This window comes from Styela clava, chromosome 7 (assembly GCF_964204865.1).
Source record: "Styela clava chromosome 7, kaStyClav1.hap1.2, whole genome shotgun sequence".
In the NCBI taxonomy this organism is placed as follows: domain Eukaryota; kingdom Metazoa; phylum Chordata; class Ascidiacea; order Stolidobranchia; family Styelidae; genus Styela; species Styela clava.
Window position 1 is genome coordinate 17859235 of NC_135256.1, and position 15278 is coordinate 17874512.

General features: G+C 34.4%; 2 protein-coding genes across 3 annotated transcripts in view; both read left to right on the forward strand.

Moving 5' to 3' along the window:
- The window catches only part of LOC120327925 (uncharacterized), a 115001-nt gene that overhangs the window by 11158 nt on the left and 88565 nt on the right, over window positions 1-15278 (forward strand). For both annotated transcript variants that reach the window (XM_039394298.2, XM_078114197.1), the window contains exons 6-10: window positions 5171-5300; window positions 7847-8023; window positions 9410-9500; window positions 11055-11303; window positions 12287-12407. In XM_039394298.2, coding sequence (XP_039250232.2) covers window positions 5171-5300; window positions 7847-8023; window positions 9410-9500; window positions 11055-11303; window positions 12287-12407 — 768 coding nt within the window. The remainder of the gene's footprint in view (window positions 1-5170; window positions 5301-7846; window positions 8024-9409; window positions 9501-11054; window positions 11304-12286; window positions 12408-15278) is intronic.
- LOC120347654 (uncharacterized) lies at window positions 370-3335 on the forward strand. Its single transcript, XM_039417708.2, has 2 exons — window positions 370-1477; window positions 1683-3335. Exons 1-2 carry the CDS (start codon window positions 928-930, stop codon window positions 2873-2875), a joined length of 1743 nt encoding a protein of 580 aa, XP_039273642.1. The 5' UTR covers window positions 370-927; the 3' UTR covers window positions 2876-3335.

Genomic DNA, 15278 nt, shown 5'->3' on the forward strand with positions numbered 1-15278 from the left:
GGTAAACTCGGTTAAGTGCGAAATTTTGAACAAATAAACGTATTTTAGGCTTTCATAAAAGTACTAGGAGATGGCATTTCAGTAATTCGTTTAAGTAATCGACGCGATGTTAAATGAAAATAATTAAAATGAACATGTGACGTCATAACAACGCTTCTAAGTTCAAGAGAAGACTTGTGATCTATTTTGTTTTGTTTTCCCTTACAAGCTAATCGTGACAAAGTAGAATAATTAAATATTTAAAGCCGTGAAATAAACCCAAAACTCAAAGTCAATTACGTAATTACAATATCCTTTGGTGCGTGTGAATGTCAGATAAAAGGGCGCTCCCGTAGTATGTGAACCAAGATGGCGGACAACAGAACATAGTATGGGTACCGTAAAACGGGGTGACTTTGACCTCACGGGTTGACTTTGGCCCCATTTTGAGAATTTGTTTAAAACCCACCCAAATCTACTTTTATTTGATATTTCCCATTTTATTTTGTTTTGATACTGTAGTTAATAACAGCAGCAATAATTATACAACAAAAAATCTTGTCACTTTATGAAAAATATTTGGGAAAAAAAACTTTTTCATTTGGAGGGTCAGAAATAAAAAAATTGAAAAAAAAATCGCAACTCAGTACTTTTATTGAGAAGTCCAAAAAAGAAACATTCAATTGTCCTTATTCTTTACAGGTTGGAAGAGATATTCTCTGTGAAGGTTTTTATGGTGTTTGGAACAAGTTTAAACTAGTTGGGGGCGTATGAGGGAGGTTTTTTGCCCACAATGCAAAATTCCATGTAATATGGTACTGACTTTGGCCCACCTTATTACCCTATACAAACCTACTTTTTTGTTTTATTTTTCAGAAATAAAACGAATTTATTTTCTCATTCTAGTCATCCAGTTAATCTATAAATGTAAACAGTTTATTTCAAATCATGGTGAGAAAATTCAGTCGTGTTTTGGGCAGTAGAAGATACCATGATTATAGTGAGAAAAAACTTCAGCGAGCTCTGGAAGCAATTAAAAGGGGAGAATCGCAAAGAAACGTTGCAGCACAGTTCAATATACCTAGGAGTACTTTGAAGAATAAGTTGAAACTGAGGCACATGAAAAAATTTGGTGGGCAAACAGTTTTATCTGCAGAAACTGAGAAAATTCTAGTGGAGCACTGCATAGCCGTAAGCAGTTTTGGTTTTCCGATAGCACAGGAAGATTTGAGAAGCATAGTTAAAGCTTATCTTGATGCAAAAGGAGTGACTGTCAGTAAATTTCACAGCAATTATCCTGGAGTTGAATGGGTGAAAGCATTCTTAAAAAGGCACTCAGAACTAACGGTGCGATTCGCAACGAATATAAAAAAGAAAAGGGCAGGGGTATCGAGTGAGACTATTGAAAAATATTTTGAAAACATCGAAGAAGAGTTGGATGATGTGCCCCCGGAAAATATTTGGAATTATGATGAAACAAACTTAACTGATGACCCAGGTATGAGTGACTTTGCTTTTAAGTATATACAGTACTACGGTATTCAATTTTTCAAGCGTTCTTTGTTAATCCCCTTTTTTAAAATATTTACTGCGTCAAATCAAATTTTAAACTATTTATGGTGTTATGTAAAATTTCACTTTGGCTTGCAGTCTAGTATGGATAATAAATATTACTGTATTGTGATCAAAGCATTTATTTTTAGGGCAAAAGAAGATAATATGCAAGCGCGGCTGCAAATACCCAGAAAGAATCCTGAATTCGACAAAATCTGCAATAAGTTTGATGTTCTGTGGGAATGCAGCAGGAGCAGTGATGCCACCGTATGTAGTGTACAAAGCCGAGAATCTGTGGAGCACTTGGGTTGAAGGAGGACCACCAGGGACACTATACAACAGATCAAGATCAGGCTGGTTTGATGGATTTAGTTTTCAAGATTGGTTTAATCGAATGGTGCTGCCTAGGCTGAAGCGTCAAAATGGGAAAAAAGTTCTCATTGGGGATAATTTATCCTCCCATATCAGTCCAGATGTTCTGAAATCATGTCTTGATCACAATATAGCTTTCATATGTCTACCGCCTAATTCGACGCACCTCACCCAACCCCTGGATATTGCCTATTTCAGGCCAATGAAAGTCGCTTGGAGATCGATATTGAATTCTGTGAAAAGTAAAGAAAGAAGGCAGACATCCGCAACGCTAAGAAAAGATGAGTTTCCAGCACTTTTGAACAAACTCTGCTTTGCTCTTGATGTCAGGGGAGCAAACAACCTAGTTGCAGGATTTAAAAAAGCAGGACTTGTTCCGCTCAATAAAGAAGAAGTTCTCAGTAGATTACCAAGAACTACGAGTCATGATGATTCTGATGTTATCAGTGAAAAATTTCTTGAGAAAATTTCAGATTTAAGATCTTCTGTGGCAAAGGAAACTAAAACAAGAAAGAAGGTTCAGGTAGAACCTGGGAAAAGCGCATGTGAGGAAGATGTGGCAAGACTTGAAAAAACGGTTTCAAAAAAAGCTCAAGCAAATCAAAATATTGAAGATTCAGATTCAACGGTTGAAATTGTTTCCTCAGACGATGAATGCGATGAAGCCTCTACTCCTGAATCATCCAACTCTCACTCTGTAGTTTCAACTGCTCATCACTTGCCATTTGAAGAATGCAACATTGGTGATTATGTTATAATTTCGTATGAGGGTGAATTATACCCTGGAATTGTCAAAACCCGCACAACTGACGGGTGCGAGGTGAGTGTCATGGAGAAGTCTGGATGTAACTGGAGATGGCCATTTCGGAAAGATCAGATTTTTTACGACTGGAGCAGCATAAAACGTTGTATCAGTCCCCCAGATCTCATAAATGCGCGAGGCATCTATAAAGTGTCTGAATTGAACTGAACTGACCTTTTTGCCATGATATCAACTGCTATGAATGAATACAGACATGTTTAATTTTGATTTTTGCAGTGCCATTATAAAATGGCCGATTTCGTTGAGTGTTCTAATTTTTTTGGGGTTTCTGTTTTTTTAAAAAGTCTCTGTGGGCCAAAGCCCACTGTAATAAATGTTTTCTTTGTCTCAGTATGGGTACAGCTTAATTTATGGGGAGAAATAGGCACTGGGCCAAAGTGGTACCGAAATTGCTGGTGACTTTGGCCCACCGTAAATTAAAAAAAATAATATAGAAAAAACAAATATTTTGGTTCAATGATTATGCACGACGTATACCCCCTCTAAAATGCATAGTTTGGACCCGGAATAGCAATTCATAGATTTTTAATATTCGAGATATTTTGACTGAAAGACCAAAAATGGGTCATAGTCACCCCGCTTTACGGTACCAGGTTAAGGTTAGGCCATAATTTTATTCCAATTTTTCTTATTTTAATCCTATTACGAGTTTGGGGACTAGCCAAGTGGCTCCCGTAGTATGTGTACCTGAAATTTTGACATAACCCTAACCATGTACACATACTACGTTCCGGTGTCCGCCATCTTGGGCGGATATTCTAAAGTCCGATATCGATTTTAAGCATTGAGAAGGTGAATGACAATTTCTTATCCAAGTTTATCGAGAAAATGAAACGTAAAACCACATCAGGGTTCAATAAGTTCCAGAAAACATGATTTTTATTCTGTCCTTTAAAATCAACGGCCTTTCTGGTATGGCAGATGTGCAGACCACTTTTTTGATAAAAAATTTTTTTATATTTGTCACGTAGGTGAAAAAGTATGATGTACATATTCAAAATTTTTATTTTTGGAAATATATTTGATTTCTGTGACAAACATATGCCTAACTCCCTAAATATTCCATGGTACTCGCTTTCACCATAAACCATCACATGGTATATTTTAGGCAATGTGACATTTCTACTTAGTTTATATCCTACCCGCTCTACTGCTGAATATACCGTGGTAAAATAAAACAAATTAACTTAATTTTGGCACATTGGTCTTGACTCGCGAATATTGATTGATGTTAGTGCATGTGAAATGAAACCCAGTGAATGCATCATAAAATGATTTAAAGAACCAACCAACATTGTTAGATACAAAGGTAGTTTAAAGCGATCTACTTCTCCGGACTTTTAGAAAGTTGTTCAGATCGATTCAAATGAATTCGTCCCTCTCATGCCGTCATATTTAGAACAAATATTTATACTCCATCATTGAAGATTAACACTGTTGATTTGATTACGTTATTCTAGCGCCACTTCAGGATTTCAAGTAACAATTTTTACGGAACGTGATCTTGTATTTTCGCTTTAGAACTGCTTATAATTTTACTCTTATAATTCCACTCAAGACCTATTTGAGCAATTACGATCATAATCTCAATTTCCTTTTGGGGTGCAGTTCCCAAATATAATCATATATTCTTTAATAAACACTACTCGTAAATTGCCAAACGCGCTTCTGTGCATAATAAATATTCATTTTTAAAATAATATATAACGATTTGGCATCAGATCGTATCAATAATGCATAACGTTATAGTATATTTGCATATCTGTGGTCCACACAAGAATTATTGTGAAAAAATTTATATTGACCTCCTATATATTTTCCCACATATCCACAACTCGTGTAATAAGCAAATTTTGGTAGATATGCGTTTTATCGATTTTTATCTTTAGAGATAACGGTGATATAATACCGCAAAATGATATAGTGTGGGCTAGAATATAACGAGTATTAATTTCCATAAAGGATCAAATATTCGAAACATCAAAAATTTTGTATATTCCAGATTGATTCAAATTTTTGATTTTATAAATAATTTAAAATACTTTCATAAACATACGTAATTCTTCGTTTTTGATTTATGATATTCTGACCCAAATTATGCTTCTGATGACTGTCTGAACAACATATGTTTTAACTTTTCTGCATCGCAGAAAAAAATCTATATAAATCTGTGAGCTCTGCAGCATGTTCTATATTTAATTCAAATAGTTAGAATATATTCGATATTTTATATTAGAAAATATTATTTCAGAATGTATTTGGAATAGTTAACTATTGAATTTTGACCATCAAACATGAAGCTCGGCATATGTTTAACTATACCGAGATTGATTATAATATCCCTGAAACGATGAAGTTATAATATTGGGTAAATGATGAATAATTATCTAACATTATGCAATTGCATTTAACTTTATCATTTCTTGACCAAGAAATTGACAGATGGATACGGAGAACATTTATGGCGGCTGATAAAAACGGAGATGGGCAATTAACCATCGATGAGATAATGGCTCTTATGAAGAAACTAAATGCGAACTTACCACGACGAAAGGTGAAAGCTATGTTTAAGGTATGAACGGTTGTTTTTTGATTGCCCACAAAGTATATATGTGAATCGTTTTCCGAAATTGTTGTGGTTAATAGGGTTGTAAAAAATTAATTTTCTCGCAACTAATGAATCAAACCATTTCAAATTTTCGTTACTTGGAAATGGAATAATTCGCGAGTAGACTAATTTTTTTATCCCACGGGACCAAATATTTTACCTAAAATTCTGCTGATTGTCACACTAAACTGAAACATCCTAAATACAGAGTCTGTTTACAATTGTTTAAACATCTAGTTGGATTCTGGTAAACTTGTGATAGTCATTTGACGACATCCGGCGATATATTTCGGCCCGCTTGTTTTTATTTTAATTCGGTTTCGTACAGTAATGTACGTTAATTTTTTCCGAATTTGTTTTGATTTCTGGACCACGTTGTACCAATTATTTTATGTTTTGTTCCTTTCCATGCTTCGATTGATTGATATATATTGTTGGTATCCCGTCTGAATTGCGCAGCTTTCTGAACAATTTCGACCTAATAAGATATTTTTAAAGGAGTAGTTCTGAACATAGAATAATAACCATAAAAATAATCGGATGGTGTACTCTGAAAAAAAGAAATACGTTGAAACTCTTATTATCGTCTAAGGGTCCGATCAATCTGGAGGGAAATGAAAAAAAATTATATTTTCGTTTGCTATTGCTAGATATCCGCTCCCCGCATGTTGAAGGCGAAACTATTTAGAATGTGCCATTCACAAAAGCCGAATTTCAATTGAAAATTTTAGTGCGTTTCAAAATCAGTGCAACTTTTTGTAATAATATTGATTTACTCGACAACTGTACACTATCACAAATTAAATGGTACAGCTGGTACACAACATTTTTAAGACACCATGAATTTATGAGATGATAACGTTCCTTATTGAGATGTGGGAGTGCTCAGTTTTAAAATTCATTCCCAATGTTTGTACGTATTGTAGGCCAATAATTTTGGAATGGCTCAATGTCGATGACGTAATTGTAATAGCTAAGCTAACATGATTTCACGACATTCAAATGTAAGCCCGCACCGACTAAAAGTTTCAGCTCAAATTAATCATAGGTTTATTGACCATATATAAACACAAGTCAGAAACTATTGGAGTTAAACTTATGAACGGAAATTATTGAAATATTTGTATGGTCTTGCTGCACTTTCATGTAACCGTGCTTTGAATTCCGAAGTATCGCCGTCTAGTCATATCTACTATAGATGAACTCCCAAAAACTTTTTAATTACTTGTAGATAATGTATTTTGACTGAGAAATATTGATTTATCGAGCTGTTCTATTTTTTGGTAATCACGTTATAGCTGTTGATCATAATATGTCGATATTTCATTTCGCGTTATCCCTTCATGAACCTGAATCTTTGTTGAAATATATCAGTGAAAATTACCAATTTCGCGGTAGAATATTTCTGAAAGGAATTATGGTTGTGTAGATAGATTCGAAATCGATTCCTCAGCTCAATTTCGCTCCTTCCCAATCGGCCCTTTCTTTCGAGGAGAACAATTTTTTTTTTTTTTTGAAAAGGATTAAAAAAAAAATAAATTGAGACATCGAGTAAACTAAGTCTTCTGTATCTCAGATTCCCTTCATATAGCTTATAGATATTGTCATTTGGGTTTGGCTGATTTTAATCTTTTTCCATATTCCGATATCTATTTCATTTATCTGTATCTATTCAGATTTTCGACTATTGCTGCTTAATCTTTTTTCGTCTCTTCCTTTCTTCCTTATTCCTTTATATTTCCTTCTTTTTCTCAGGTCTCCAGCGTTTCTTCTCTAAGTTCTCTTCTTACTCCTCAACTTACTTTTCCTACTTTTGCTTTTGCTTGGGTATTATTTTAAAAACTATTATTAATATGTTGATAACGTTATTGGAATATTATAAAAAAAAAACATGCAAATTCAATATTTCTTCCATAACGTAGTGATTTGGTCATAGTTATATAGTGACTAAATAATAAAACAGTTGACCAATCATGGGCAGTAGCTATAGGCTGCACCTATTCACGCCATCCATTCACTGCTGTCTGTATGTTCGATTTCGTGTGTTTACTTTATCCAGTACGCCAAGCACTTAAGTTCAATTCAAATTGGGAAGTGACTTCTTATTCAGAGTTTCATTGACGTCTTCTTAAATGTTTGTAACGCTTAATAAAACAAATATATATGTGTAAATATGTGGATGCTACTAAATATTATTACAATCATTAATTTTTTTTTCTGGGTCTTCCGGGTGTTTTCCCAATTAGTTGTGCAATTAGTCAGTCGGGTTGTAAATCGAATCATTTATATTAAAAAACATATGATAAAACACCTCGAACGTCTCTAAAGAGATGCATGCGATCAAAGGTATGTAAAGAGTATTTTGATACGCGTTGCCAATCGCAAATTATTCGACCCGGGATCTTATTATATAAAAATTATCACATGACGCTTACAATTCGATACCTTTAAAGTCGAGAATAAATAACGATTTTAGGGAATAATTTTTGTTTTTGGTTTTTAAAACACAGGCAGCTGATTCTGCTATTGATTCTGATGGTTACCTTGACTACGAAGAATTTTTGAATTTTTATCGAAGTATGGCAGTCAGAAGTGAAATTCAGTCCTTACTGGAAAAGATCTCAGAAGGAAAGGATGTCATGAGTGCGAAGCAACTTCAGAAATTTTTAATCAAAGAACAGAAACGGGTATTGATGCTGTTTTTTTTCTATTAAGCGGTAAAATTATTATGTAATACAAAGAAATGTTTATCTTATCATATTTATCATAATCATCACATTTTGCCATCGCCAAATCGAATTTCGAACTTTCAATTTTATTTTCGAAAAAAATACAAAATATTGATTTGTTGGTATTTCATAATTTTATCACGTCTCCTATCCGCATATCAGTTTATTACAAAATCACACCGCAAATTTCCCTTATATATTTCATTCATTTTGTAAATATTTTTAGTTTAAATCAATAAATAAGAAAATTTTATCCAGATTTGATAAGAGTGAATTACCATTAAGAAATGATACTTCAGTCATTTGCAGAGCTCACAAAAGTTGGGCATAGATGAGGTCCTTTTAAGACTCAAAATTACGTGTACGCTCACGTCGCCAATTTGAAATATTCTTATTTGGAATTATCAATAACAACACATTTGGTGATTTAATAAATAGCATTGATTCCTGATTATGTGCCAAACCTAATGACAAACTAGAATTATGCTTATATGCTGCTTCCAACTCAAGATCAAGACCGAATTGAATAGCCTGGTCCAACAGTTTTAACGTGACACGAAAGGATTTAGCGCTAGTGTTAACACGACCTTAAAAACTTCTTTACTTTTCGACACATTTTCATTTATCAAATCCTATTATCATTTGTGAAATTCACGACCAGCGACCATGTGTGGATAATTAGAAACCTAAGGCAAATAATAGTTGGCGTGTTTCTAGTGGATTCTGAACTACATCAATAATGCATACGACTATAGCAGAATCAGTTTTATTACTTTTTGGCGCGAATAAAACGCGGTTTTCTACTTATCGGGGAAATTGACATTACGTCTATAGGCAGGGAGACTATTATATATGAAAAAATATTTTACCCACACGGGCCACACTAACATTTGCCATTTAAACTTGTTAGTTTGAAACTAGGGTGGTTGAGTCATTTGGACACTCCAAAGTTTACCAATTGGCCAGTTATTTCACTCATTTTAGTTTAATATTTTTTTCCTATAAGTAATAGATATCGTGATACGGCCTTGTACATCAGTGTTTTCGAATCCCTCTTTCAAATTAGCTTTGCTGAATAGATATATTTGAGAGTAAACTTCAAACATATTTCAATTTGAACATAGATTATTTGATTTCGATGTCTACTACACTTGTACAGGCAGCAGCTGATCCGTAATGAGCTACTATTGGGCATACCCAATATGAGTAATAATCTCAATAAACTTACCCTACGGCCTACCTTAAAGCATCAGCATTTTGAACAATAACTTCTCACAACCGACACGACTTACCTGCTCAAATGTTCATCATTCTAATCAAAATCGTTTCACATTCAATATTTAGAATGGAGTAACAGACGAACAATGCACTAATTTTATTGAAATATTCGAACCAATTGACGAAAATAAGAACGCCAGGGTCTTCGGCGTAGAAGGTTCGTATATTTATATATTATATAGACCTCGTTTACACAGCGCAACTACATGTATAAATTAAAAGGCAACAGGCCAAATGAGGCAGACAGTAGCATTTGTGTGTCCCGTTAATTACAGTAACAATAATAAATTGTGCTCTGCTGCGGCAGTCAAATACCAATGTATTACCATTCAATTTCATGATTTGGAATCGTCAAGTCTGTAGTTTCTCCAGAATCTGATTTGGAATGGGATAGTCGTAGAGAAATTTTAACGCCTTCCTTGTTTAGTTGAAATTAGCTCTCTTCACCCTAAAGCTGATTAAATCTAATTGAATTTTGTCATTCTCAATTTTGATTTCGATTTTTAAACAATATTTTCATGTCGACACCATTATTAAATATTATTACAACGATTTCGATTAATCAAATGGTTTTTAGCCCGAAATGATTACGTTCATGGCGCACAAGATAGTCTCTAGTGGTCAATGATTAATGTGTGTTATCATTAAAGATAAATAGTCTTGATCAGTGGCATTTCTAACGATAACCTTGCCATATCGCCCAATTAACGTTAATTTGTTGTGAAGATAACTATCATAAAGAATTATGCTTCTTTGTTCCAAAACTACAACCATACTTCTGAGTAGGGATTGTGCATATAATTTACTATTGTATGTAATTCACAAGCCAAAGGAACTTTACTTAAGGAAACAGTGACTTGGTTGTGACAGTAATCATGGAAAAATGTTGAACCCATGTCTTTCCAGCTATTGCCATACATGTTCGTGTCCGAATTAACAAATATTTTTGTAAATTGTCAAATTTGATTCAATAAATTTATTCTATAGTGATAACGAATAGCTTGGATCAAACATCTTTGATTCTTAAAATAGAACCTTGTCCTCCTTCGACCTTTGTTGGTAGATTATCATGTCCGTCCATATTTAATTAAACATTGGAATTATATTAATTTACCGCAGTCGCTTCACAAGATTGAATTCTCTAGTGAGCACATTGTCCCTTATGTCGTCATATAATCCACACAAGCGCGTATAACCTAACTTGCTGTCTATATGACAGCTCAATAGAACTTCACGTGGAAAGCGGATGCCAATTGGGGCCGCATGTACATCCACTCTTCGATTTGCGAATCTAGTAAACTCGCGCTCGCTCACCTTTTTATTCGATGCGTTGAAAACATCATGTAGATTGATTTTCTCGTCATCTACCATGGTTGCACCGAGTCGCGTTCATTGAGTTAGATTTTTGCGAAAAATCACAATTGAGAAAGTTGAGCAACAGGATGTGAAACACTTAAAAAAATGTTGAAGTGTGCCCTAATTTAACTTCAAACTATGGTAATGTCCTATTCACCACATCTTAGCACTAATAAACTGTTGTTGTGAAAATTTTTTTGGTGTTATATAACATTCGTAGATCGGTCAGGTCTTCATAAATTAGCCTGTTTTAAGAATATGTTTTGATAAAACCATTCAAATAGCGTTTAGAATTATATGTTCATCCCTTCTCCTGTAACCTATATATATACATATTTTATCTTTTATTTTTTAGGTTTTACAAATTTTCTCACTAGTTCCCATTGCGACATTGTTGATTCATGGTATGGCGTTGGAACGGGCGTAGGGGCATCCACAATGGGAATGCCACGGTCTGAAGTTACTCAACCAATGACACACGCACTCACAGACTATTTCATAAACTCCTCACACAATACGTATTTAGTCGGAGATCAACTTACAAGCCAAAGTTCCGTGGAATGCTACGCGAGGGCACTTTTGGGAGGATGCCGATGCGTTGAACGTAAGTACCTTTCGTGTCATTTGAAAATCACACGTGTTTCAATTATGATTCTGTGAATACTATCATAAACGAAAAAGCACTACACGACCAAGGGACTAATTTGGTCACCTCAAGGCAGGACAGGAGCTGGCCTAGGGGAGAGCCATATGGCCAGCCGCCCCGGGCTGCACGTTGTATTGAGCAGCAGATAAATGAGTTTGATCTTATACATGTTTTGTTGCTCAGTATGATGATTTAAATAATAATACAAACATTTCACTCCTAATTGACCTTCAATTTATTCATTCCCATGTATAACAACATCTATAATTTGTTTATCCTTCGAATTTTTTTTGAAGTTAGGCATAGGGGGCATCATTATCAGAAACTTGCCCTGGGAAGCAAAAAGTTTGGCACGCCCCTACCTCAATGTCAGCAAAATTTCATCCAAATTAAAAAAGAAAATATACTGAATGTCAAATAAAATTGTGTGAATTATGAAAATCAGCAAAATTTGGGTTGAAATATCATACTCGGTAACGCTAAAAAGAGGAAAACTAAAAAAAAAAACATAAAAGCAACTAACAACCTATATTCTCCAATGTTGTAACTTTTAAAATAAAAACATAAATCATGGTTAAGTTGTGTAAACCATAATTGAACGATCTAAAATCTTCAAGTTTGGATACGGAACAAACCAAAAAATCGTTTGATTGTCTTGGGGAAGGAAGCCTAAACAGTTAATTTAACGCCTGTAACGATGATTGTTGGTTTATTTCGAAAGGACGAATGCGATTTAGAGGCCCTCTCGATTTACAAATATGTAAGAAACAAAGTAAAAATGTGCTTTCTTCAAACATACGCGACAATAAAATGATACATTTGGTATTTAGAAATTATTTTCTAAAAAATGTGTACCATGCACACAGAGTGCTTCTTGTGGGCAAACCCTGAAAGTGTTCTGAATAATGCTTTTTTGTGACCTTGTCTTTTTTTCTATTTAGTCGATTGTTGGAACGGACCAGACGATGAACCGATTATACATCACGGATTTACTTTTACCTCGAAAATTTTGTTTAAAAGTGCGATTGAAACGATAAACCAGTTTGCTTTTGTCAACAATCCGTAAGTACTCTTATCCTAACATATTATAAAAGGGTATCGAGAGGTGAATCTTGATTACGGGTGGTGAAGTCCATTAAATGCTTGTTTACATCAGATTTTGGAACAAGTTCAAATTGTAGATTTGTATGGCACGATTACTAATAAAGGCCTCTGCCTGATTTAATCTCCGCCTTAGAGGATTAAGGATAGAGATTAAGGTGGGTGTCTCAACAATTTAATAATGACAAATGTGGGACAAATGGTACAAATGGGACACCAGGCTAACTATTAGAGGATTTTTGGTCTCACGGCGACCCTAAAATCAACAAACTGCTTTTTTTTAATAATGTACACGTAAACCTGGTATATGACATCGTGCACTTTCTCAAATTCAGCAAGAGGATAAACCTTAAAAGATAATAATGATTGAATATATAGTAAATATTGATCATGGATACCTCTACACCTGAATCATTTATCCGTCCAGTGACTACCGGCTATTCACAAACTCTAAAAGAAGCGAAGAGAATTAATAACACTATTTAAATGCTTTAGTGTCAGGTAGTTATATGATCACGACAGAAAATAAAATTGACAGTATCCTGAATATTTCCAAAGTTTTCCATCCAGTAAAGTTTTCAGCCGTCGTACTCGGTCTTCCGTTTACTGTCAGTGTCCATCAGTTGCCAAAAAGTTTTTTTTTAAGAAATTCAGTCATGTAGAATGAACAACCTCGTATATTTTCCTGATCGTACTGGCTTGAAATACTCGAGCTAATCGAAATTAGCTGTAACGTAATTCAACAGGATAAATGTATAAATTTCAGTATTTATATTACAATAGTCGTCCGCAATGTTGCTCAGAGATCTGTCGCCCTTACGTTTGAGTGAGTGCGCGTGACCTTGAAATTCTCTTATATAATATATTATTTTTAAAGTTAATACGTTAATATATTACCCTTGTATTATGTTTTCCCATCATCTGTTGTAACACGAAAAAGCTTTCAAATGAATGGGGCTATTCATCTTCCTCTATGAGCTAAATGGATTAATATAGTTGAATAACTGTATTTGATATTGAACTTCGTTAAAAACTGGTCTCCAGTTCATTATTTTCAAAAGTAAACATTGTGGTAAAATTTTAATATTATTTTAGCAATATACCGGTAGTGGTAGTTTTGATGTGGATTTTCCGCCTTTTATTTAAATCAAACAATATCGTCATCTGATTATGTTCTATTTGCGAGTCATTTTTTGATCGTAATTTTAGCTTGTTAATTGTAACAGTGATTTATGATATAGTAATACCTAATTTCATTTTTAACTTATTTTGATTGCCAATCATCAATTGTTGAAACGAATCAGTAACCGTATTTTCACAGCCTTGTCGGAACGAATCATGACGTTAACCAATTCGGGGACAAATCAAGCTGAAATCGTCGGAATCGTTACTTAACATAACAATGAACTCCAAAAGTCATATCTTTTAATTTTTATAGTTATTTAAATCTTGGAAATGGGACCTTCAACTTACCAAAATGACTTCCAATTTCTTACACTTACTAGTTTTGCTATGCCGTAATGGTTGTAAATTATATCTTGTCATTCTTTCCATTCTGTTGCTATGAATGTCCAGGTAATGCTAATATTTGCTTACGAAATATACTAACTAATCACTTTTTTATTGGATGACTATATTGTCATTCCAAAAATACTCTGAATACTTTAAATTCTTTCAATTAGGTAAATTTAGTCCTTTTCCATATTACAGAAACATGCCTCTGAGTTGGCATCTATAATTATAATTCTGTCCTATGAAATGGGAAAACATTTAGTTGGCGGTCAAAAATACCTGGTCAGTCCCTATGCCCACTCCATGCACCTCGGGTAACTACTTTCCATTACTCCCGAAACACAGTATCTAACACCGTTTGTGTGGTTGCTTGTCAACAGTCGTGTTGAGAGCGAATGTACAAACGCCTGATAAATTATTATATGCTAATATTCATTTATTCTATATATAATCAAATTTTATTAAAATTCAATTTTGTGTCCAAAAACACGCTAACCCTGGAATCAACCGGTGTTATAATAACAAATTGCTAATGGGTGTGACATGTTTTTGAGAATTCTTAATTAACTGAAAATGCGAAGAGTTCAGACCGTCTGGCAATCGATTTTTCGTTGTCAAGCGTACCTTATTAAGACCTAATATAATTTGATTTAGTACGCAGCAAAGTTTGGGGGTGTCTCTCAAATTAGATTATGCTTAATATCACATATTACAAAAGAAATAAGCGTGTAAGAGTCCTCGATGTAATATCCCCACTTTTGCCCGTGAGATTAAGATCGATCACTCCGAAGTCAGCGAATGCGTCTCACCCATTTGAACTTGGACGTCTTGAATTAGAGTTAAATTATTGTCATAGTCCAATAAACTTTCCCAAGCACCCTTAGCTACTCAAGTTTAGGTGCTACACACAAGCAATGAGGTAACACAGTTCAATTGCGCAGAGAGATATGACATTATAAGGTATCATTATTTGCGCATTTCTTTAGAGCAGGGTCGGCCAACCTTTTTGGCCAAAGGGCCACATGTAGTTCATTAATAATTGCGCGGGCCACTTGACATGGTAGTAATGATCTAGTTGTGCTACACTGACTACAGGTTATTAAAAAAAACAGTACCCCACATCAAACTTTCTTAATTATTAGAACAATAAAACTGTTGTTTCCCAATCATTGATGGGGCGCCATCAGTGGTTATTCCCAAAAGTTTTGCCAAAGACAAGCCAAGACGCTTGATCATTTTTATCACAGCTTTCAACAAACCAATGCCTCTAGTCGTACCCTTAACAGGGTCAATGACTGCGAGCTCCACGGTAATTTCATA

What these genes read in the sequence shown, in the direction of transcription:
- LOC120347654 (XM_039417708.2), top strand. Translation starts at nt 928, where the DNA reads ATGGTGAGAAAATTCAGTCGTGTTTTGGGCAGTAGAAGATACCATGAT. An exon ending in AAACTTAACTGATGACCCAG is followed by an intron (nt 1,478 to 1,682) that starts GTATGAGTGACT and finishes ATTTATTTTTAG; the next exon opens with GGCAAAAGAAGATAATATGC.